Source organism: Pristis pectinata, chromosome 3 (genome assembly GCF_009764475.1).
Source record: "Pristis pectinata isolate sPriPec2 chromosome 3, sPriPec2.1.pri, whole genome shotgun sequence".
NCBI classification, from domain to species: domain Eukaryota; kingdom Metazoa; phylum Chordata; class Chondrichthyes; order Rhinopristiformes; family Pristidae; genus Pristis; species Pristis pectinata.
The window spans coordinates 97,807,038-97,832,318 of NC_067407.1; the positions used below are offsets into that span (position 1 = coordinate 97,807,038).

A 25,281-nucleotide genomic window follows, 5' to 3' on the forward strand; every position below is an offset into this window, starting at 1 on the left:
CCTATGGTGACTCGCATACCAAGAAACCTTGCAGGTTGTGAAAACTGTACCACTATGTATAGAAGGTAAATGATAATCTTGCTTGATAACCTTGCAGGTGCATGGTGTTGTTTTTGTTGTAACTGCCATTAAACTGATCGTGGAGATTGGCATTGTTACATGAGCAGTGATGTATAATCAGCTGCAAACAATCTACTGGAGGAACTCAGCAGATTGTTTGTTGCTCCATATTCCAGCATCTGCAGTCGCTTGTATTTCTATATCATCAGCTTATCCTTTGAAGCCTTTGGTGCACAACATGTAACTTGTTGGACTAAAAGTACATCTTGTAATGCTGAACGTGTAGGGATGTCTCATTGAACAATAAGGAAGGTAGGTTACTTTTAAAATTATTTCTATTCAGAATAATATTTTTAATTATGTAGTTTTACTCTATTTTCTAATTTAAATTTTTAAACATCTCTGAATGTCAGACATTTTAAAATATGAAAAATCCCTGAAAACTTGTTAAAGCCATCAAAGCTAAGGGTAGAGTTTTTTCTGCAGTCAAACTCTCGGGCTTTCTGGAGGGCCTGCCACTGTAGCTGGAAAATGGGATGCTCTAGGCTAGTACCTGATGAAAGTCTTGCAGTAATCGTTAATTAATTCTATTTCTTTCATTTCAGCTGTCCTTCAACTACAATGTGTACGCACATGAAGAGCAGCCTTCCTTCTCTCTTGGATGCATACCTCCCACCTCAGCTCAAGAAACAGGTAGAACCTACAATCTCATTTTCATTATAAACTTTCCAAATACAATGGGAGCTTTTGGCTGGGTTGCAAGTCTGTAAATATCAGCTAGACACTTCTGCTGAAATAATTACAGCTTCTCTGCTTACGATATACTTTGCATTCTTTGAAATAAAAGATGTCAGAAGAGGAGAGAAATGAAAACTGAGAAACACTTGTATTTATGCCATCAATTTTTTGAGTATCGCAGAACATATAATTAAGGCAATTTTTCTCTGCAGAAAAAACTAACTTCCCAGTTAAGTTCTTTATGCTAGATCCAGATGGACAATAAAGCTTCACCTAATATACTCCTAAATGATTACACTCCTTCCAGTGTGACATCTTTTCTTCACCAATTAACCTCAGCCTGAATCAAATCGCTTGTGTCTCATCTGATCACAGGCATCAATGTAATTAGGCATGTTGCCATACGTACACATAGTGTATCATGTTGGAATTCTTGTTATGCAACCTCTTTGTAACATGTAAGGTTTGAATTGAAGCGTACAACCTTCACTATCACAGAACATGGGGTTAATCCAGCAATGTGGTGCTGAGGTAAAAGATTAGCAAAGAACTTAGTGATTGGCAGAGCAGACATTAAGGGCTGAATAGACTCTACCTGCTATTTCTTGTGGTCCTAAGAGGATAACCAAGAAGGAATAAGGCCTATTAGGTTACATTTCTGATCCACGTGTGGAGGGGTAGAATGTTGGTAAGGTTCTTCAGTGAATAATTTATGGGTGTTTTCACAATAGAGGAGCACCATGTTAAGTTGGACAATCATAAAAAATAGTGAATGGGATAACTATAGTAAAAGAGAAAATATTAAATGATTTTGAAAGTGGCTAAGTTGACAGGCCTAGATGAAATGTAGCTCTGGTTGTTAAAAGGAGCAACATAAAAATTGTTATACCGAAGCAAATATGGAGTGATGTAGAATTGCAGGTTAACTTGTAATACTGTTGATCAGAAATATGCACTGTAATTATAATTCTGTGGTCTTTCAACATCCTACATCGTGTGTGGAAAAACATATCTACTTTGACAATGCCTTAGAAACTGAAAACCTTCACTATCTGACGTGCAGGTATATTGCCATTCCTTCATTCCTAGTGGGTCAAAATCCTGCCAGATGATATATAATAGGAGTGCTGGCATTTGAGAAGACATCCTCTCACTACAATCTTCTCATGGACAAATGGAGATGTCCATTGAATACTGATTTTAAAAGTGCTGCCCAGAGTCCATAAGCAAATAAAATAACTAAGTTTCTAAACTATGGAATGAAAGCAGTGAAATAAGCAAAATCTTAAGGACCATCAATTGAGCAACACGCCCAGTGAGACCAAAAAACACTTGACTGATAAACAAGAACATTGGTAGTGACTCAACAGAGAGGAGCTCTGTGAATAAATTAAAGCAAAATGCCTTTTCATTCCTCTTTGTAGGCAAGGCTCCAGTGCAACAGCTTTTGAAACCCCATTCCTTTGAAGGCACTGGCCCCAGCTGGGTACCAGTTCTGCTTTCTGGCATTTTTCTCAGTTGGCCATATATTACGTGCGAGTTCATTCAAAGCTGATTGCAGCCGATCCTCACTGTCTTCATCTGCCCTTAAGTGTGCATTTACCACTGCGGTCAATTCACAGTGATTGGGAGTAGGACACTTGCTTGCCTCCTCCCCCTCATTAAAGTAGGCCAGTCATCCTCTGGAGCTGGGTGGGAGCTCCCTGCTCAGAAATCAAACAACTGTGGGTGGGTCTTCCAGTTCATGCAGGGAGTTTCAGTTTAGTACATGATGTATAGAGGGATCTTGGGGTCCATGTCCATTGCTTGCTGAAAATGGCTGCACAAGTTGATAGGGTGGTAAAGAAGGCATATGACATGCTTTCTTTTATTAGTTGAGGCATTGAGTTCAAGAGTTAGGAAGTTATGTTTCAACTTTATAAAACTTTGGTTAGGCCGCAACTAGAGTATTACATTCAGTTATGGTCACCCCATTATAGGAAGGATGTGGAGGCTTTGGAGAGGGTGCAGAAGAGATTTACCAGGATACTGCCTGGATAAGAGGGCATGTGCTATGAGGAGAGGTTAGACAAACTAGGGTTGTTTTCTCTGGAGTGCTGAAGGCTGAGGGGAGACCTGATAGAAGTTTATAAATTATGAGAGGCTTATTTAAAGTAGATGGCTGGTATCTTTTTCCCAGGGTTGAAATGCCTAATACTAGAGGGCATGCATTTAAGCTGAGGGGGGAAGTTCAAAGGAGATGTGCGGGGCAGGTTTTTTTACACGTAGAGTGGTGGCTGCCTGGAATGCACTGCTGGGGTGGTGGTGGAGGCAGATATGATAGAGGTGTTTAAGAGGTTCTTAAGTAGGCACATGAATGTGCAGAGAATGCAGGGATGTGGACCATATGCAAACAGAAGGGATTTGGTGTCACTAATTTAATTAGTTTGGCACAACATTGTCGGCTGAAGGGCCTGTTCCTGTACTGTTTTGTTCTATGTTCTAATTAAAGTACTCTTAGATCAGTAAACAGCAGTAAATCATGATTTACTTGTATGTATAACTCTGGTTTTGCAGTGGCATATAGTGCAGTGGCTGGGTGCTTCCAATGATTATCCTGCCTATCTTTAAAGCATTTGAATCACACATCCATGGTACACCAATTTTTAAAATTCACTGCTCCTGCTCACTTTTCCCATAGTTCATGGGAAATATAGTTAACATTCTTGGTTAGAGGACAGCTGGTTGCTCCAGAATTCCAGTCGGTGAGGGAATGTTTGGCTGCCACTTCCTAATGCTGGTTTTAATCCCTCATTAGAAATATCACAAAGTAAGAACTATCAGGAGTTGGCCATTCAGCCCCTCGTACCATCAACAAGATCATGGCTGGTCTTCTACCTTAGCACAATCTTTCTGCCCGATCCTCATTAATTCCTTGAAGTATCCAAAAATCTACCAACTTCTGTTTTAAGTGAACTCAATAACTGAGCCTTCACTGTCCTCTGGGGGTAGAGACTTCCAAATATTCACCACTCTCGGCGTGAAGACATTTCTCCTCATCTCGGTCTTAAATTGTCTCCCCCCCCTTCCAAGACTGTGATCTCTATTTCTAGACTCATCCATCCTGTCAAACCCATTAATAATGTGCAATTCAGTGAGGTCACCTCTCAGTTCTCTAAACTCTATGTTTAAAACAAAAAGAGAGGCTAAGCCTATCTGATCTCTCCTGATGTGACAAACCCAGCAATTCAGAGACCAGTACGGTGAATCTTCACTGCACTCCCTCTGTAGAAAGTACTGTATAAAGTTTTTACACAAGGAGACCAACATTTTACACAATATTTCAGATGCAATCTGAACAAAGCCCAAAATAATTATGCTTGGATATCTTTACTTTTATGCCCGATAACTCTTGCAATAAATATAACATACCTTTGCCTTCCTAATACCCATTGCTCCTCAGTCTATTGACATTTAAAGATTCTCAGCATTTCTGTTTCTTCTGCTAGAGTGGATGACCTTGCATTTTTCCACATTGGACTCCAACTGACCTGTTGTTACCACCGACTTGCCTATATCCCATTATCATCACTACTCAAATCTCACTGACTTTTGTGTCATTAACAGATTTGGAAATTTTGCATTCGGTCTTTCAGCCAAATCATTGATATAGGTTAGTAACAATGGGAGTCTAAGCACTGTTCCCTGCAGTCCCCTACCAGTACAGCCTACCAAGCCAGGAGAATGTTTTCATTCTCTTTGAAAATAAGAATATAAAAACACTAGAAACAGGAGCAAGTCATTCAGTCTCTCCAGCCAGCTCTGTCATTAAATAAATTGTGGCTGATCCAGTCTTGGCCTCAACACCACTGTCCTACAGTGTCTCCTTAACAATTGACTCCCTTGTAGTTCCAAAGACTGTCAATTCCCACCTTGTGTATGTGTAATGCCTCCACACCACTGTGAGGTAGAAAATTCCAAATATTCACAACCCTCCAACAGAAAACAAAATCCTCCTCCTCTCTGTTGTCAGTGGGCAACCCCTTATTCTGAAATTATACTCCCTAGTTCTTGATATTCCTATTGGGGAAAAATATCTTCTGAGCATCTATCCTATCAGTCCCTCTCAGAACATTCTGTGTTTCAATAAGGTCACCCTTCATTCTTTCAAACTCTGGACAAGTGTGATATGATGCATTTTCAGCGGTCAAATGCAAAAGAAAATGTAAAGTAAATGGCAGGACCCTTTGGAGCATTGATGTACAAGGGATCTTGAGATACAAGTTCATAGCACCCTGAAAATGGCAACACAAGTGGATAGCATGGTAAAGGAGGCATATGGCATGCTTGCCTTCATTGGTCAGGGCACTGAGTAGTTGGGAAGTCTTATTATAGCTGTATAAATCTTTGGTTAGGCCACATTTGGAGTAATGTGTGCATTTCTGGTCACCACACTATAGGAAAGATGTGGAGGCTTTGGAGAGGTTGCAGCAGAAGAGGTTCAGCAGGATTTTACCTGGATTGGAGTGTATTAGTTATGTATAAAGGAGAGGTTGGACAAACTTGGATTGTTTTCTCTGCAGCAGCGGAGGCTGAGGGGAGACCTGATGTAAAATTATGAGAGGCATAGATAGAGTATATAGTCTTTTTTCCCCCAGGGTGGGAATGTCATATGGTAGAGGGCATAGATTTAAGGGGAAAGCTTCAAGTAGATGTCAGGCAGATGGTTTTGTTGCACGGAGAGTGGTGGGTGCCTGGAATGTGCTGCCTGGAAAGGTGGTAGAAGCAGACACGACACCAATGTTTAAGAGGCATTCAGACTGACACATGATCAGGCAGCAACTTGAGGGATACAGACCATGTGCAGGCAGGTGGGATTAGTTAGATTGGCACCATGGTCGGGGCAGACATGGTGGGCTGAAGAACTTGCTCCTGTGCTGTTCTATATTCTTGTGTCGATTTAAACCTAGAAATTAGAAGCAAAAGTCCATTTGAGAGTGCTCTACAATTTAGTATGGTCACGGCTGATCATCCAAATTCCATACCCCGTTCCAGGATTTCCTCATGTTCCTCTATCTCTAACAGTAACATCCAGCTCCTTTGATATATTCAATGCTTTGGCTTCAGCTGTTTTCTATGATGGAGAATTCCACAGGTTCACCACTCTCAGGGAGAAGAAATTTCTCCTCATCTTTGTCTTAAATGGCTTACTCCTTATCCTATGGCTGTAACCTCAGGCCATCAAACATCCTTCTTGCATCTAGTCTGTTGAGTCCTGTTCAAATTTTGTAGGTTTCACTGAGATCCCCTCTCAGCCTTCTAAATTCTAGTGAACATAAACCTACTTGACCCAATCTCTCTTCATGTGTCAGTCTTGCCATCCTAGGAATCAGCCTGGTGAAGCTTCACTGAACTCCCTCTAGAGACAAAAAACATCCTTCCACAAGTAATTCAAAGTGCAGTCTCGGCAAAGCCCTGTACAAATGCACTAAGACATTCCTGCGACACGAATCCCCTTGCAACGAAGGCCAGTGTATCATTTGACTTCCTGATCACCTGCATGCTTGCCTTCAGAGACTGGTGGGTGAGCACACCCAGGTCTTGTCCCTTGCCCAATTTATTGCCATCCAGATAACTCTTACTGGCACCAAAGTAGGTAACCGCACTTACATTCATACAGGCAGTCCCCAGGTTACGAGAGGGTTCTGTTCCTGAAAGCTGTTCATGACCCAAATTTTCTGTAATTTGGAAATGAAGAAAAACAGTGCATAGGAGAGGATCACAGAAAGACCTGTGATGGGAGAGCGAGCAGGTGTGGGAAGAGTGGCCATCAGCCAGCCTCACTGACTCAGCCCCCAATCCAATTGTTGCGAATTAATGGGGGAGGGGGTGGAGAAGCATGTGGAAATTCCCCATTCCCACCCACAAAGATCCCTGCAGCTCCACTGCCGCTCAAACCACTAGTTCCTGCTGAAAACCTCACTTCCGCCTCGGCAACGTACGGCTGCGCAGTCAGGCTCCAACCCCACTGGCTGACTTCAAATCATTTGACTCGCCTTGCACTCACCCGTGAAGCTCTGCTATGAAGTTAAGGGAGCTTAACTTGTTTAAAAAAATTAATGGGAAAATTTTTGCAAAGTTGAAAATTCATAAGTCACTCATTCGTATGTGAGGGTGTCCATAAGTCGAGGATTCGTAACCCGGAGATGATCTGTATTGTGTTGATTTGAGCTGCTGCTAGATGGTAAAGGGAATAGCTTAACAAGGCCCTGGTTCAGCAGGAGCTCTGCCTTCCTGGCCTTAAGCTTACTTGGTATTTTTAGCCTACCTCGCATCCTTCTCCCTCCCCTGTAATTTTCGGAGCCATGGGGTCATGTGAATAGAACCCTGCTCTAATTCTCCACCTACACTCAATGATTTTGCTGCCTCTTTGACTGACATCTAATCCCATAAGACTGAACTGTAATTCTTCCAGTTGAATATTGGGTAGACTGAAGATCTTAGACTTGGCATCCTCTGGTACCCTTTCCCTGGCCACTGCCTCAGGCTAAACCAGACCATTTCAAGATTTCAGCCTATCTCACCTTAATCTGAGTTTTTTTTATCCAAAGGCCCGTTCACAGTTGAAAACTGTGTCTGTTAAACCCATACTGGCTCCTCATCTCTAATCCCTCATATTTAAATGATCAATAGTGTTCAAATCCATCCATGACCTTGCTCTTTTCTAGTTCTGTAATCTTGCCAGTCTTCAAAAACTCTGCACTTCCCCAGGTTGCTGCTGGTGTGCAAGGGAATGCCTTCATCTCAACACTGGCTGTGGTTTCAGCTACCCAGGATCTAAACTGTGGAACTTCCTCCCTTAACACTCCTGTCTTTCCATCCCCACTACCTCATTTAAGACTGTCTATAAAGTGCATCTCTTCCCAAGCTTTGGATATCTCCCTTTAATCTCTCCTAGGCCAACGTGGCTTTGTGATTTTAGTGTTTCTGCTTGATTATACCTTTTCTGAGGTGGCTTCATTTTGTATGTTAAGGACTTGATATAAAGGCTCTGATTTAGATTGCAAGATAATATTGAGCAGCTTTATGCATGATCTTAATCCAGTGACCAGCAGATTTGATAATTAGGAACATGCGAGCCTATGTTTACCTGCACTTTGGTGTTTCTTAATGATCTCTCCCCTAAAACAAGGTAATCAAAAACAACTATACACGATAATCCAAGTGCTTCCTCACCAGCATCTCGTGCCTGCAGTTTCTAGGTTTATCCCCACTGCACATTTTGAACAAAGGGACAACATTAGCTCTCCCCCACTCTTCTGGCACCTTGCTCATGGCTAACAAAGATGCAAAAATCTGTCGGAGCCTCAGAAATCTCCTCTTCTTTGTATCCTGGGATAGATTCCATCAGGCCATGGGGATTTATTCACCTTAATGTGCTCCAGTATTTCTAGCATTGCCTCCTTCCTGATACAGATGTGCTCATGAAGACTTTTCATTGTTCCCCCAATGACGAGGATAAAAGAAGTAAAAGCAGGAGTTGCCCATTTAACCCTCTTGCCTGCTTGGCCATTCAATAAGATTTTTTACATCACTGCTACATCCCTGCACTAGCCCTTTGTCCTTTGATTCCTTTAATATCTGAGAAAATCTATTGATACTTGTCTTGAATATACTCAGCAACTAAGCTCTACAACTCCTGAGTGTAGAGAATTCCAAAGATTCTCTACCCTCTGGTAAAGAAATTTCTTCTTGTCTAAATGGCTGATCCCTTCTGGGGCTCCAACCCATGGTTCTAGACACCCTGGCCAGAGGAAACACCATATCTGTATCTATCTTGTCAAGCCCCACAAGTATTTTGTGCACTTGAATGAGATCACCTCTCATTATTCTAAATTTGAGAGTGTAGACTCACTCTACTTAATCTCTCCTCAGAGGACAATTCCTCTCCCCCACCCACTGTAATTCCAGGAATAAATCTGGCAAACCTTCGCTGCACTCCCTCTTTTGAAAATATATCTTTCCTCAGATAGGAATACCAAACCTGTACACATTATTCAAGGTGCTCTCTCTGTATAATTGGAGCAATTATAAAGAACTCCTTTGCAATAAGGGCCAAACCACTATTGCCTTCACTAATTCCTTGCTGAACCTGCATGTTAACTTTAGGCGGTTTTGTGTTCAAGTTCTCGTAGGTCCTTCTGAATGTCAATGCCTTTCAATCCTGAACTATTTAAAAGATACTCCACCTTTCAATTTTTTTCTCCCATAATGGATGACTCGCATTTTCAACATATTCCTCCTGCTATGTGTTTATAGCTCCTGAAGTGCCCTCTGCACTCTTTTCACAGCCAATAATGCCATCCACATTGTGTCATCATCATCAGGATCCAATATATAACCTCAGTCTTCCCTCTAGTTTGCTGTAAATAGCACCAATGTCTGTGAGGTGGCATTTATATCACTGATATTGTATGTGTCATTGAGATGGCCATCAAAAATACAAAGGATCACCACCTGATGCTTTGTTATGGAAACACATGACCGTGCTACCCTTATTCAGTTCCATCTTACTTGATTAAGTGGTAAAAGCCTTTGCACACAATGCTACAAAAAGAAATTAAGATGTTTCTTTCAGCCTCAGAGTTTAAACAAGATTTCAGAGAACTTCTGTCATCCTGTGCTTAGTGTAACTGATAAATCAGATGGCTCACGTTGCCTGCACTTAATTCATGACACAAGTTTGCAAATCAGACTCTTGGCTGCTGGTCTAATTCAAAGACCAAATAGTGAGCATCCTCCAAACACAGAATAATTGCTGCCAGAGGACTGGAAGCATTGTTTGCTTGTCTCCATGGTGCCCACTGTTACGGTAGCAACAGGGCCATAAATACTGCATCATTTCACAGGCAGTGGAATGAGAGGACAAAGCCTATGCTTAAATCCAGAGAGGAATTTAGCTGATTAATAGTCCTCTCTGGCTTGGGTTGATAGTGGGGAAAGGTTCCTACTCATCTAATGTGAGGACAATTAGAACTGTATCAGTCACGTTCCCACAGATTTGGTCAATAAATTGTGACAATCTCTTTTTGGATTTCACAAGTTAACAAGCATACTGCAGATACTATTCACCAATTTGTTTTTAGATACATTTAGATATATATATATATATATATATCTTGTTTGTGTTTTTAAAAGTGTACAGCATTTGTTCGGAACTATTGACCAACTGATATATAATGTGGCTTTGTTTATTCAATTAAATATTCAATTAAATCTTGTCAACTTGGAGACCATTTGTGTATCTTCAGAATTGTAGGCACTACAACTGAACTGATGTTATTACTGCTAAATACCTCTATCATAGGAATATTTCTCCATTTATGTTAGAATATCCTCATGCTTGGCAACTGTGTTTCTCCTATTTGCCTGCATATCTTCCGATGAGAGATGTGCACCAACTGTTGACCCCTTCGCAAATGTAAGAATTGAACAATTTCCAGGGTTTCTTATCAAATGCCCTTCTGTCCTGCATTTTACTTTAGCTTACTTGCCCGTAGAAATGGTCTAATGTATTTGGCAGCCTTAATGTTTAATTTGTATTGAAATACAATAATGATAATCTCCCCTTACACCAAACACATCCACACTTGCCACAATAAGATCATTTCTGTAAAACATAAAGTATCAGGTAGCTGAATTGAGGGAAAAAAAGAAAATCACAAAATCATGATGTGAGAAATCTAAAACTGAAATTTGTTAAAAATACTCTGATCAAGATGCATCTTTCGAAAGAATCATTCAGCTAATGCCTTGGATGTAGGCCCTTGAAACTATACGGTTGGAACCATAAGTGACTGAAAGCCACCACATTTCATAGGCTGCAGTTTATGATGAAGGTCCAAATGTACAGCATCAATCTTTGACATTGTTAAAGCAGATTGCCCATTCTCAGCCCCCAAGCAGTAGTCCTGAGGATGAAGACAGTGGTCAAGTCACTGGAATCGAAAAAGTGCATTTGCACTGCTGTACCTGGTGATATTTTCTGATCACATCAATTGCCTTTATGAGCTGGTTCACTATATTTTATTTCTGGTGATTTATTACTGCATACCAAACAGTGGATTACCAAGTTCAAATTGTTTAAGTACATCAATATTGTGTGTTATTTCAATTCCTTGTATGTGAAATGGAAAATGTTGCAATCTATTGTCCATATGCTGAAGGAGCCATGTGTTCATTCCTCTTGATTATCTAATAATTATCAATCAGCTTCCTGACTTTTCCATATCTTGAAAGAGCCACCTTGCATTGACTGTGAACTGCAATAGCAGCTATGATGACGACACTGTGTCTGCTGTGATTCCATTTTGTTTTCAGAAGCATTGACTGCTTGGAATTTTTCATGTGTGTTTGTATATATGCCAGGTTTCCATTTGCTTGGTGGAAGTTTAATGCCTGAACAGCATGCACTTTAGATGTGAATTTGATTTGACTGTTATTGAATGTTGATAAAGTGCCAAAAGCCACGGGAATGCTACAGAGTGGTGTTTGTGGTTGGCACAATTAGGGGTGAGTTTGAGTCCCCAAGTTCTCTTAAATATTAGCATTAATCAAGTACTAATTTTGTACTTGAATAATCCTAAAATTATAAATTTTAGCACACTTGCCAATTTAAGATTAAAATCTTAATGTGTACACAAAAGGGAAGGCTTCTAATTTACCAGCAAATTTCCACTGGCTGCATTGAAGTGATTTGAAGTGTTTTTTTTCCTCAGAATATCTTTTATAGCTTAATTGTGCATTTTACGAATAATCAGGACATTGCATTATGTAGTTCTAAGCACATCCTTAAATTTGCTTACAATGTTTACAATATATCAATTGCTCACTAATGTTTCATCCCCAATCATAAGTGAAATGTTTGAAAGGTTATTGCATGTGGCCCCATCCCTCAGTGTCCAGTGGTGAGAGGACCTTGCAGTGACCGCAGCAAGCTTTAGTGTGTCCCTCAACGTATACTCCTGCACCTTGGAATGTGCCATCAGCAGCATTTGGTTACAGACAATTCCTTGTACTGAAGACCAACAAGCCGCGGGCAGACCCACGTGCATATTTCACTGAGTTGCTGATCTTCCAGAAGCAGTTGATAGTTATTTCAGTGTGTGTCCCTGTAGAGCACAAAGTCCTGTGTTACACAGCTGCCTTGGGCAAACCTTGACAAACACCACTGCAGCCCTTTCCGGTCCCTGGTGCAATCCTGATCCAGGAGGTGACAGTTGAATATCTCATCTGCACCACAGCCATTGGAGGGTAGTGTGCAGTGGGATGGAGACTGCAGCAGTTCTTGAAGGATCTGATGGGAATGGAACTTCTCACTATCTGCCAAGTGAGGTCTTGGTCTTCGTGCTTGCTTGATGATGAGGTGTTCTGCCCAATAACATTAACAGTCTGCTCGAGGACCCATCCAACAGTTCCACCATCTCCTCCCGCAGAGCCCTGAAGGCATTCTGTGCAGACCACTGCCTGATTGACACACGGTCAAAGGTGCACTTCTGCAGAAACGGGCAGCCAGTGCAGCATGGTCCAACTGGATGGAGGCCAGGGACAGGTGAAACCTCAGCAGTTAGTCTTGCTTGGTGTTTGCATACCCAGGCTCTATGAGCAGCCTGATGCAGCCAAGCACAAAGGTCGCAGTAGGATGAGGGTGGTCATATGGAGTATACTTCTCTACCTTTCTCTGGAGATTTGTGCATCACGTTCCTATGGACTAGATCCACTTTGGTCTCCAGATGAGATGAACACGGTTGCAGTTCAGGAGCAGAGTACAGGCAACACCAGTACCATGTACAGCAACACCAAAAGCACCTTCAAGCTGTTGACCAGCTTCTTTCCAGCAATTGAGTAGCACCACTTCTAGTTTCTGCTTAGCCTTGACTATTCACTCCACTCCATTTTTGATGAGTGTCCTGGGTCCTCTGTGCCAGGTTTCCAGGACTTTTGGGTAATCGGACCTTGCAGGAAGGTGAACAAAGGATCAAAAAACAAACTGCTGGAGGAACTCAGTGGGTCAGGCAGCATCTATAGAGGCAAAGGGATAGCTGACATTTCGGGTCGAGACCCTGCATCAGGAATGCCATAGGATGAGGGGGACCATGTTGAGGATCATTTGGACCGTGACTTATTCTGTGCTGCTTCATTTTAAGTCAAATTGTTGTCTGACTTAAAAACTATGGGTGTGGGAGGGAAAGCAAACAAATTTTGCACCATTTGCTGCCAGAGGTCATTGATGTAATGCTTCTGTCTGTGGGGGGGAAAAAACTAAAGATTTGACAAGGGATAGTGCTTCTGTTTCGCCTTTGAAGGAAGTGAACAAGTTTGAGAAGTCACAATTTGTTGGCACAGAGCAGGCAAAATCCAGGTGCAAAACAGCAGCAGCAAGAGTGCAAAAACTTAACTACATCACTGTACAGTTATTGTTTATGTCATTTGCCCTGGCTTTCTAATGGTGGCCTTGGTACAGAGCAGTTATTGTCTGCATAGATTAGCAATAATGGTTATTCCTTCTGTTCCAAAATGAAATTTACTGGCTGCTGTTTTATCTGACAGCAAAGCATCCTTGTGGCAGGCAGAGTCACCTAATCATTGTCCACTGGAAATGTGCTGCCCAGGACATTGGAAAAGGCAGAAAAAGATGTGTCCAGAGATCCCATCTGAAATAAATGTTGAATGCTTTATACATGGAATTAATGTTGTGGAGGTAGCTTTTACTCTGGGTGCAGGTGGCACCAGTTTCTTCCATGGTTAACCTCTTGTCTTTAGGATTGATACCCTAACAAAAATAGTTCTCTACCAATCCTTAGCCTGTTCACTGTAACTCCATTTCCCTAAACTGAGTGGTCAATAATTCAGGTTTGGACATGAGGTAATTGATAGAAGGATTAGAGAGTAGTAGAGAATTTTTTTCCCCTTTGCAATTTATCATCTGATAGCTTGACAGGATTAAAAACCACCCCATTACTGAATGTAATCAACAAAGCTACATACTGAGAACTGGAAAGCAAGATTGCTTTCAATGGTCATTTATTTTCAGCTAATATGCAAGTGAGGGTCTGATCAACCACCTCTGTGAAAGATAATCTACATTAATAAAACAAATAAACTACAATCAAGCAAAGCTTATTCTAAAAATATATATATTTCTTTAAATGGAAGACACTTGCACACTCCCAAAGATGTAGAAAGAAACAAAATAAGATTGCAGATTTCTCAAAGCCAATCCTATACCTTCCCCTCTCTTCCAGCAATAATAAGACACTGTTTTGTTGGAAGTCATCAGGTACAAAGAATCACATTTTTTTTTGCAACACTCTGAGGCCTTTTAATTCATCCAATGCTTAATCACTCAAAAAAAAACCCACAAACCCATATTCTTACAGTGGCTGTTATGAGGGAATTTTCTCCACTCTGTCTCTCAATCTCATTTCTCCCACTTTTGCAGAAATGTCACTACTTTTGGAACCTGAACATATGGAACTTCCTAACATTCACAGCACATGTCAAAATGATTTCTAATAATGACATAAAACTGCAATATGAAAAGCAAAGCCAACTGCAAAACAGTGTAACAGAACTCTTCAAACCACGAGGCAAGTGCTGAAGCTGATGAGATCAACAATAATGATGATGATCGTGGTATTCACCTCATTTGTCAGTGCACTAAATAATGGGTGAAACCAAACATCTGCAACTCATAAGTCAGTCTATGGGTTGATACAGGTCTTCAGTAATCTTCACTGTCCTTCTAATCTAACTTGGTGAGGAAATGCCCTGAAATTTCCTTACAATAATACCATGCTAGTTCGCAGTTCTTGAAATGCTTTCATTGCAGATAACATTCAAATCCAAGAATGTTGAAGTGATATTTGATTTAATCTCAGGTGACACTGATACTCAGGTTTTAACACAATAACTGCTTACATGGCAGAGATCACATATGTAATGCCCATGCACAGAAAACTTAACATCAGTACTTTGGTTATATGAGCATTGGACAGAATGCCCTAAATAATGACACCAAGCAAAATCAAAGTTGGAATAAAGGAAGATGTTACCCAAAAAGTGCACTTCATCATTGCCACGTGTCCTATATCATGAAGAAATGTGAATGCCAGTGAACCACTCCATCCTGCTCACACTGAAAGCAACTTTATCACCTTTTCTACAATACTATAAAGCAAACTCCAAGTCGTCAACAGGAATACCATCAGCTCTCTCATTTTTGAACAAGTTATATGTACACATTTCCAGAGATACAGACTGTGAAAGAAGCCATCAATTTCTACATAAGTGTGCCAAGACCAAGAAAAACGGCATGAAACCAAATGCCCAGAAACACACAAACATTTAGAGCCACAAGGAAATATGGTTCTTGTGAAATGATGAATATAATGGCAAGCAGTCACTTGAAGAGACCCATGATTGCAGCATCAAGTGGTTTTCAAAATACCACAAGGAACATATCATTCTGCAAATACCGTTCACTATTTGTGAATCTGATGTGGACAACCATTCGATAAGAGTAAACCTGAACATTAAAATGGAAAAACAAGAGACTGTGGATGCTGGAATCTGGAGCAAGATCCTAGATCCACAAACAGGACTGTCCTGGTAGGCCCACTGTTTTTGCCTGCTCTTGCCCCACTGAACGTATCTCCTCATACCTTGACCCTATCCTGTCTCTCCCCCACTCCCCACCCAACGTCCAGTCCCTTCCCACCTACATCCAGGACACCTTGCATGCCCTCCTCCATTTTGACAACTTCCAATTCCCTGGTCCTCACTGCCTTATCTTCACCATGGACGTCCAATTCCTATACACCTCCATTCCCCATCAGGAAGGTCTTGGGTCCTCTCCGCTTTCTGAAACAAAGAACTAACCAGTTCCCCTCCAGAAACATTCTCATCTGCTTATCAGGACTTGCTCTTGCCCTGAACAACTTCTCTTTCGATTCCTCTCACTTTCTACAAATCAAAGGTGTAGCCATGGGCCCCAGCTACACCTGCCTTTTTGTTGGCTACGTGGAACAGTCCTTGTTCCAAATTTACTCTGGCACCACTCCCCAACTCCTCCTCCACTATGTTGACAACTGCATTGGTGCCACTTCGTGCAGTCATGCGGAACTCAGCAATTTTATCAACTCCGCCACTAACTTCCACATTGCCCTCATTTTCAGCATGGATGTCCAGTCCCTGTACACTTCCATCCACCATCAGGAAGGCCTCTGGACTCTCCGCTTCTTTCTGGACAACGGACCCAACCAGTTCCCCTCCACCACCACCCTCCTCCGTCTGGCAGAACTGGTACTCACCCTCAACAAATTCTTTCAGCTCCCCCCACTTTCTCCAGACCAAAGGTGTAGCCATGGGCACCAGTTATGTCTGCCTTTTGAATGGCCATGTCCCAAACCTACACCACTATCTCTCCCCAACTCTTTCTCTGCTACACTGATGACTGCATTGGTGCCACTTCCTGCAGCGCTCATCAACTTCTACCTCACCCTCAGACTCGCTTGGTCCATCACCAGCACCTCTCTCCCCTTTCTTGATCTCCCTGTCTCCAACTCTGGAGACAGATTATCCACTGACACCTTCTACAAACCCATTGACTCCCACTGTCACCTCAACTAAACCTCTTCCCACCCTGTCACTTGCAAGGATGTAATTCCCTTCTGTCAGTTCCTCATCTCCGCTGCATCTGTTCTCATGATGAGGCTTTCCATTCCAGTACATCTGAGAAAGATGTCCTCCTTTTTCAGAAAACTTGGTTCCCACCACTGCCCCCCCCCCCGCTATCGATGCAGCCCTCACCCACTTCTATTTCCCGCATATCTGCCCTAACCCCCCCCTTCCCCCCCCCCCGGTCGTAATAGGGACAGGGTTCCCCTTGTCCTCACCAAGCACCCCACAAACCTACACATCCACCACATCATTCTCCGCAACATCCACCATCTCCAATGGGATCCCACCACCAGGCACACCTTCTCCTTCCCTCCCCTCTCCATTTTCTGCAGGGATTGCTCTCTCTGTGACTCCCTTGTCCACTCATCCCTCCCCACCAGTCCCCCTCCAGGCACTTATCCCTGCAACCGTGCTCTGCTACACTTGCCCCTACACCACCTCCCTCTCCACCAATGAGGGCCCTAAACAGTTCTTCCAGGTGAGGCAGTCATTCACATGTGAATCCATCAGTGTCATTCATTGCATCCAGTGCTCCCGGTGCGGCCTCCAGTACATCGGTGAGACCCGACACAGGTTGGGGGACCACTTCATCAAGCACCTTCACTCTGTCCACCATAACAGCCAGGATCTCCCTGTGGCCAGACATTTTAATTCCTCTTCCTATTCCCACACCGACATGTCTGTCCACGGCCTCTTCTACTGCCAAATTGATGCTAGATGCAGATTAGAGGAGCAGCACCTCATATTCCCTCTTGGTAGTCTCCAACCTGACGGCATCAACATCGATTTCTCTAACTTCCGGTCACCACTCCCCTCTGGTTCCCCCCCCCCCCCCCTTTTTATTCCCTTACCCACCAGCCCCATCACCCCTTCTCTTTCCCCTCCCACACCCCCTCGATCTACCCATCACCCACACATTCCTCCCTCCAGTTCCCTTCCTCACCTCCTTCCCTTTATTCCACGGTCCACTGCCCTCTCCTATCAGATTCCACCTTCTTCAACCCTTTTCCACTTCCAGCTTTTTACATCATTCCCACTCTCCCCCTCCCTCACCTGCCTCTCATCCTCCCTCACCTGGATCCACTTATCACCTGCCAGCTCTTACTCCACCCCTTCCACCCCCTCCCCCCATCTTTTTATACTGGTTGTCTGTCCTCTTTCTTTCCTGTCCTAATGAAGGGTCTGGACTCCAAACATCAACTGCCCATTTCCTTCCATTGATGCTGCCCGACCTGCTGAGCTCCTCCAGCATTTTGCGTCTTGCTCCGGTTTTCCAGCATCTGTAGTCTCTCTTGTGGCTCACACACTTAACCCACTGGGTCTCCTTCCCTCCCCCACAGGTTCAATCTCCCTTATCTGACTACATTTATCACCTTCCCAACTTGTCAGATTCCAGAATCTGAAGCCGTTTGTTTCCACTTGTCACCTTCCAGCTCCTGTCTCTACTTCCTCCCCTCCCCTCCCCTCCCCACCCCACCTGCCCTTCATCCTCCTCCTCCACCTGGTTCCACCTATTGCCTGCCAGCTCCTGACACACCCCTCCCCCTCACCTCCTTATACTGGCTATCTCACTCCTAGACTCTCAGTACTGATGAGGTTCTCAGCCTGAAGCATTGACAATCCCTGCCTCCACAGAGGCTGTTGACCCGCTGAATTCCTCCAGCACCGTGTGCTTGAGACCTGAGCAATCCCTTCTTTACTTACCTATTGTCTCGGTTGTATCTTACTTTGATATCCTTACTCTTTATATCACTTTACTATATGTTTTTTATTAACATGGGGAGGGATATGGTGGTACAATATTATTACACTTTGTTTATATATTTCCCATTTAAGAGTACTGTATTTCATCTTGGGACAACAGCTTTAAGCATACCAGTAGCTTGGATGTGGTTTAAAGAAAGAAAGCAGCTATTATTTACAAGATGTTCAGCATGATTCTATGTAATTAATCGCAGAAACTAAGGCTAAAAGGAGGGAGTTAAAGTGGATCACATCACTTGTATATGGGTGGTTCTCTTCAGATACTGAATATTCATGGCTCTTCCTTTTTCATCCTATCCACTCTTGGCAAACACATCTGCATGTTTTAACAGTAAAATGTTCATCTATGTTCTGATGGATCAGGAAGGTGTATTCCTTGACCTTACAATGCATTTTTTTTAAACAACAATTTCATCCCAAGATGAAATGCAGTGCTCTTAAATGGAGTGTGCATCAGAAATGTGTTTGTGTAGTGAGGCTCAGCAGGGGTAATATGTGTTTGTTCCCTGGATAACTTTAATTATTATAATGTACTAAAATTATGCTCTAACCCAACCCCTCAATTCCCACTTGTTCGCTTCCATTCATAATACCCATCACAAACACTAATCTTAAGAGAATCGCAGTTGTATTTCAGTGAGCTGAGAGGACCTCAAATGCAAGTTGGGTGAATGTGTTAAAAGCAGCCGCCACACTCCACTCTCAGAATCTGGGTGATAGTTACCACCATACCCAAGTCAGCAAGTATCCTCTGTCACCAGTCCTCATTAATAATAACAGACTACATGCCCTGCATATCATCATATTGGAACACACAAAGGAACTGCATTGAGGGCTGACTTCCTTCAATGCTTCTCCAATCATGACCTCCACAGGTGGGGCTGAAGGCATCCCACAGTGAGAATGATATTAACTCAAGGCTACTTTTTACTGGAAACTAACTTCCTTTATGCTAAGTGTTTTGGAAGCTCGTGGGCCCCACCTAGTGTATTATTTTGGAAAGAACATAAATGCAGCCAGGATGCATTTTGTTACATAAAAACAGGATTGCATCAAACATTAAACTGTGGTACAGAGGTTGCTGGGGGCCTGTTAATCAAAAATATTGGACTGGACTGTAGGAATTTTGGAAATAAATTTGTCTTTTCAAATAAACTTTTTTTTAAAAAATGCCATCTATCAGTTTTGATTTTTGCATGTAAGGTTAACAGTTCACATGTTATAAAATTCTTGCTTGATTCTATTCTACAATAGCTAGTGTTATTGCTACAATAGCACTTGTTAATGTAATGGTAGTTATTTTAAAATTACTGTATAGTCTGCTGTAGCACTCTCTCCTAAAGCTGAGGAAAGTCCATCCACGCCTACAATTGTTGTAGTGTGACGTCTGTAGGTGACGTACTGACACACCAATACTTGCAACCAGACCAAAGAAACCATGCTCAACTCCAATATCCAGTCCTTCCTTCTGTCGTGTCTAAGATCCATTATTTTGCCGTATGCACCATCTTTGCCAGTCCGTAGAAAAGATTGATTTTCCTCCAGCTGTAGAGCATTTGTTGACAAGGCCCAGGCACTGGAAATGTAAGTGAGATTTGTCGTTTGACCTCAGTCTGTTGGTGGATTATGCCAACCACATGAACTAAATCAATGGTGACAGTTGACCAGAGAGCTCTGTGTATCACAGACTTGCCCACATTCCACAGAAGTTTCTAGAAGGTGATGCAGAAACATTGTTTTAGCACCTAAAATGAAGTTCTTGATGCACTTCAGGCACAGTGATTGAGCCAGAGCAGGTCCAAGCAATTTCCCAGTACATTATGAACGTTGAGTTTATTAGGGCAGATCTGTCAAATGGTGACCTCTGTCCCTCACACAGCTTCAGGAAACTGCCCAGATCCCAGGGATGTTACAATATTCAACCCAAAAACACAGCTTACCTTTTGGATTAGAATTGAAATATGGATATTATGGCCATTAATGATTTAAGAAATTATTAAAACTAAGTATAACACTTAACAATAACAGTGAGAAAACTTAAACTATTGAAATGAACAGTTTAAACATATCTAAATTAACTGATACCTAGTCCCTGCAGCCTCCCCCCTCTATTGACTTGATGAAAAGAGGAGCTAGTCTTCTGCCAGATCTCATGTTGTCAGTGCAGAACCCCCTCTGTATGTGATGGAAATTTATCACCACTGAGTGGCCCTCTGAACTCCATGAGGCCTTTAGAATTGGAACCCGTCTGGCAGAACAATCATCAATCTTGGACCATGACTTCATCATCAATGCAGAAAAACCCAGCTTGCGGGCGGTTACACAGGGAAGTGTTGGCAGCTGCATGAGGAACTGATTACATTTTCTGCAAAATTGAGCTGATTTTTAAAAAATCCCTGTGAGGGGCATTTGTGTCACTTCTGGCTTGCACATCTCCAGCAATTGCCACAAGTCAAATGGCCAAGAGCCCAGCTGCATATCTGCAGCTCCACTCCCAATACAAGATTCTGTCAGAGAGAATGTCTGTGCTGGGAGGGTACTTGGGCCACGGTCAGTTTATGTGATATAACTGCCGCACTTCCTGTAGAGTGTGCCTGATGCTCTCCTGACAGCACATTCCAAGCAAATCAAATCCTTCCTGAGGATGACATTCAGACATACAATGTTTTCAGTAGTACCTAACCTGAGTACTGGATGGATAGAGAACGGTTGACCCTTGGACTTGTATTACCCATCAGATTCCAATACCTGGGCTACTATTGCATGTGTTCTAAATACAAAGCAACATATTATTTAATTTTTACCATTTTGTCACCAGCTAACCTTTGGGTGTGTTTTCCAAGCAGCTTTTGACTTTCCTCTAAATATTATATGTAATTCAAAAGAAATTGTTGAGATATAAAATTTATTTATTGCTATTCTGTCATATCCATGAGAATCTGCCTTTTTGTTTCTTTGTAACTTTTTTAAAAAAGGACTGAGTTCAGTTTCCAAAGGGCCTTTCACAGCCTCAAGAATGTGCACGTGAACTGTAATGTTGGAAACACAGCTGCTAATTCATTTCACAACAAACAGCACAGTAACATGAGCAGATAATCAGCCGTGATTTTAGTGCAGTGTGAACTTTTACTGCCATTTGAGAGAACAAGAAGGGACCTCCAGTTTAACGTCCCACCTGAAAGATGGTGCAAACTCCTTCAGTACTGCACTGAAATTTCAGCCTAGATGTTTCTACTCGTATCTCAAGTCCTTTTATTTTTTTTAAAAGTGCAGCTGTTAAAGAAATACAAATGAAAATGATACATACTTTCAGGCTTAATTTGATAAATACATACATGTGCCTAGTTTCAGAAATTCCACGTGTAGGTAAGTTTGACTTGACAGGTTAGTCTTACCTGTTTGTGCATTAATTGACTTTAGATATGCAGATGTCAACAGCTGATTGTAATGGAGTTTCTTCCCAATCTGCAAAACATTGTTCACAGGATCTGACATTATCAGTGTAATCAACCAAAGCATCAAATGTTTGGTAACACCCTTGTTAAAAGAAATGTACATAAAATGTGTGTGAGCAAGTATGCAATAAGGGAATTACCGCTTGTAGTTTTTATGAACACGTTTTACATGGGAGAGTGTCTAAAGAGATTCTTTGCTTGCTGGTGATGTGCATTGAAATGTGGCAATGTAATTCTTACATTAATCAAGTACTATTGAAGTAAAGACACGACTGTAGTTGTAAAGCATATTGGGAAATCTCAGGATTTGTTTTATTGTATTAAAACTGTTCAAATTCCATCACCTCTACTCCAGAAACAAGGTCATTCTCACCTTGGCCATCTGCCTATGGTGCTTCCATATGTGCCCACTCAGAGGCTGTACTCCAACTTATCGCTGACTCGTTCACTGAAGCAGATCAGAGAATGGGTCTTCTGCTAAACAACAATGGTCATCTGCTAACCTGCTTCCATTGCACAACATCACCAGCAAATAACAAAGGTCCAAGATGAGGCGATGCAAAGTCAGTGTGACTTTCCACATATTGGGAGCCAACTTTTGGTGAGGGCAAACCTCATACAATATTCCACACTGCCTACAGCAGCCATCGGAAGTGGATGTTCCATGCTCAAGACTTCACTGGTACAACACTCATGATCTGTGAAAACCTCCTTGAAAAAATCCTCACTGACTCCTAGGAATCCCTGGCCCCTCAAGGCTCAGAATGGAGAAAGGGCATCTGGTGTAGCACTGAGAACCTGGAGTCTCTTACCTGGGGCTTTCGGAAGCCCAGTGAAAATATCACAGGACTGCAGTGGCTCCAACGTGACCTGACCCAACAAGCAACTCCTGCAGCACCTGTGGGAGATTTTGAAGATCCCACATCGGCCACATCGGCCTCATCAGCTGCCTCAGGATCCACAGAAATGGAGGGGGAATGAGTCATCCCCATCCCAAGACATTGCCTGGAGAAAGAAGACTTGATTAATTTTGGGACATCCTCTGGATTTTATTTTATTGAGAATTACTAACCGATGGAAGGACGTTTGTTGTGACAAATTTGTACAGAACATTCTTTTAACTGTTTGCCCCAAAATGCACAGCTTTGTGTACATTATTTGACACTTTTGTAATTTAGAAGGGTGGAATGTGTCTGCTTGGAGTTCAATCCATGTTCCGTGTATACGGCCAAAGTTAAAATTTCATAGAACAGTACCATCATGGAGCATTTTTGAACATTTTGTTCTTTTTTTAACATTGTTTTCTAAATATTCTTCAATAAACTGACGTAGTTTGTTTATCAAGTTAGAAAGTGTATTTTTCAACAAACTAATTATTTTTGATCAGTGTATGAGGGCACACTGTGCAGTAGTTGGTACTGCTGCCACACAACTCCAGTGACCTAGGTCCGATCCTGACCATAACTGTTCCCATTGGACCTTGTGCATTCTCCCTGTGACCATGTGTTTCTGCCAAGTGCTTTTTTTTTATTCATTCAAGGGATCTGGGCATCATGGGCTGAGCCAGCATTTAATTTCCCATCCCTAATTGCCCTTGACAAGTTGGTGGTGAGCTACCTTCTTGAACCGCAGCAGTCTTTGAGGTGAGGGTGTACCCAAAATGCTATTAGATGGGGCAATAAGGAAGAATTGATGAGCATGTGAGAGAGAATAGGTTACAGAGGAATGTGGTGGAATGGGCCTGATAGGATTGCCCTGAGAGTAGACGTAAGACTCAATGGGCCAAATGGCCTCCTATTTATTTTTACAACATTGACTACCACTTAGGGAAATCAGATTTTAAACAATTATAACATTGACTTTCAGAAACTTTGCAGAACTACTTGATAATTCCATTAAGTATTATCCATCATCTTCCTCTGGGAAAAGTTGCAATGACAGGATTTGGAGTTGGGGATAATAAGAGGAAAAGAGCATACTCGGAACACTGGTTAAGAATCAGAAGATATTTGTGGAGCGTTGTCACCTGCAATTAATAACTACATAGGAGCAAAAACTGAACTGACTCCATATTTTGCACCACTGTAGAATCGGGTATGTAACAGAGTTGTTTGAATTGTGGGATTATTGTAGGGACAGCTATGCCCCCACAAAATGTTGTGCTCTGCTGAGGGAAAACTCCACTAATTTGAGAAATTTTTGCTCAACAGTAAAAGAATTCCCCAACAATGTGGCAAATGCTGAAGCCAATACTGAGACCAACAGCATTCCTGATGATCCTGAGTTGCATTTTGGGATTCACCACACTTGTCATTGTGCTAAATAAGGAGTAGAACTGAACATTTGCTACTTGTGAATCGATGTATCAGGTTGATACAGGACTCCAACACTCTTCACTCTCCTCCTATTCTAACTTCGTGAGGAAATGCCATGATCTTTGACAGTTCTGTGAGTGATTTATTTCCAAATAACACTTAAATCCAAGAATGCGAAAGTGACATTCGATGTAATCTCGGGTGACAGAGATGCTCTTCAGTTTTGACACAATGACAGCTCCTTACATTGGCAGACGTCGTGCATGCAATGCCCATGCGAAGTAAAGATCTCATCAGTTATATGAGTAGGGACATAGTGCCCTAAACAACGACACTGACACACTGAGTGATTATTGGAACCCAAGTAGCAACTGCATCCAGAAGTAACTTCCTTCTTTGCTCCTCCAATCATGACTCCACTGGTGGAGCTGAAGATACCCAGCAGTGGGAGTGAAGTTAACTCACGGGCACTGTTTTTACAGTTTTCCTTTGTGTTAAGGGTTTTGGAAGCTGGTCATTCCATCTAGTGTATTCTCTTGGAACGAACATGACTATAGTTAGAATGAATGCCAACTCCTTGGTTGTATAAAACAGGATTGCATCAGTCATTAACTTGGTTCAGAGACTGCTGGGTGCCTATTAATCAAAGCACATCAAGATATTAAACTGGAATGTCTACAAGTTGCATCAAGACAATTTGGAACAGTTTGAAACCAGGGAAAAAGTTTAAGCACGGGAGCATCAAGCATCATGGGTTTCCTGTGACTTTTGCTGCTGATTTTTCAAAAATCATATTGGAGGCCTCATAAAATCAGTGCAATCTCAAGGGAGACACAAGAGACTGCAGATGCTGGAATCTGGAGCAACACACAATCTGCTGGAGGAACGCAGCGGGTCAAGCATCATCTGTGGGAGGAAGGGAATTCTCAACGTTTCGGGTTGCGAAACCAAGATGTTGTCAATTCCTTTCCTCCCACAGATGCTGCTCAACTGCTGAGTTCCTCCAGCAGATTGTGTGTTGCTCCAGTGCAACCTCAAGTTCAATGTGCAGCCAGCAGGAAATTAACCTATTGTACAAATGCCAGATGGCTGGGACCATCCATTAACAGCAGAAATCTAGTTTGGGTTATCATGGGAGTTAAATTTACAAGATTCATATCTCAAGCTTTACAGATTAGCAGCATCTTAGTGTTGTAAAAAAATGTTTTAAGTGCTGAATCTTCACAACA

General features: G+C 42.2%; 1 protein-coding gene across 1 annotated transcript in view; it reads left to right on the forward strand.

Annotated features, from left to right (window-relative positions):
- Window positions 1-25,281, forward strand: part of si:ch211-130h14.4 (uncharacterized) — a 49,058-nt gene that overhangs the window by 2,298 nt on the left and 21,479 nt on the right. The window contains exon 2 of the mRNA XM_052011241.1: window positions 666-753. Coding sequence (XP_051867201.1) covers window positions 666-753 — 88 coding nt within the window. The remainder of the gene's footprint in view (window positions 1-665; window positions 754-25,281) is intronic.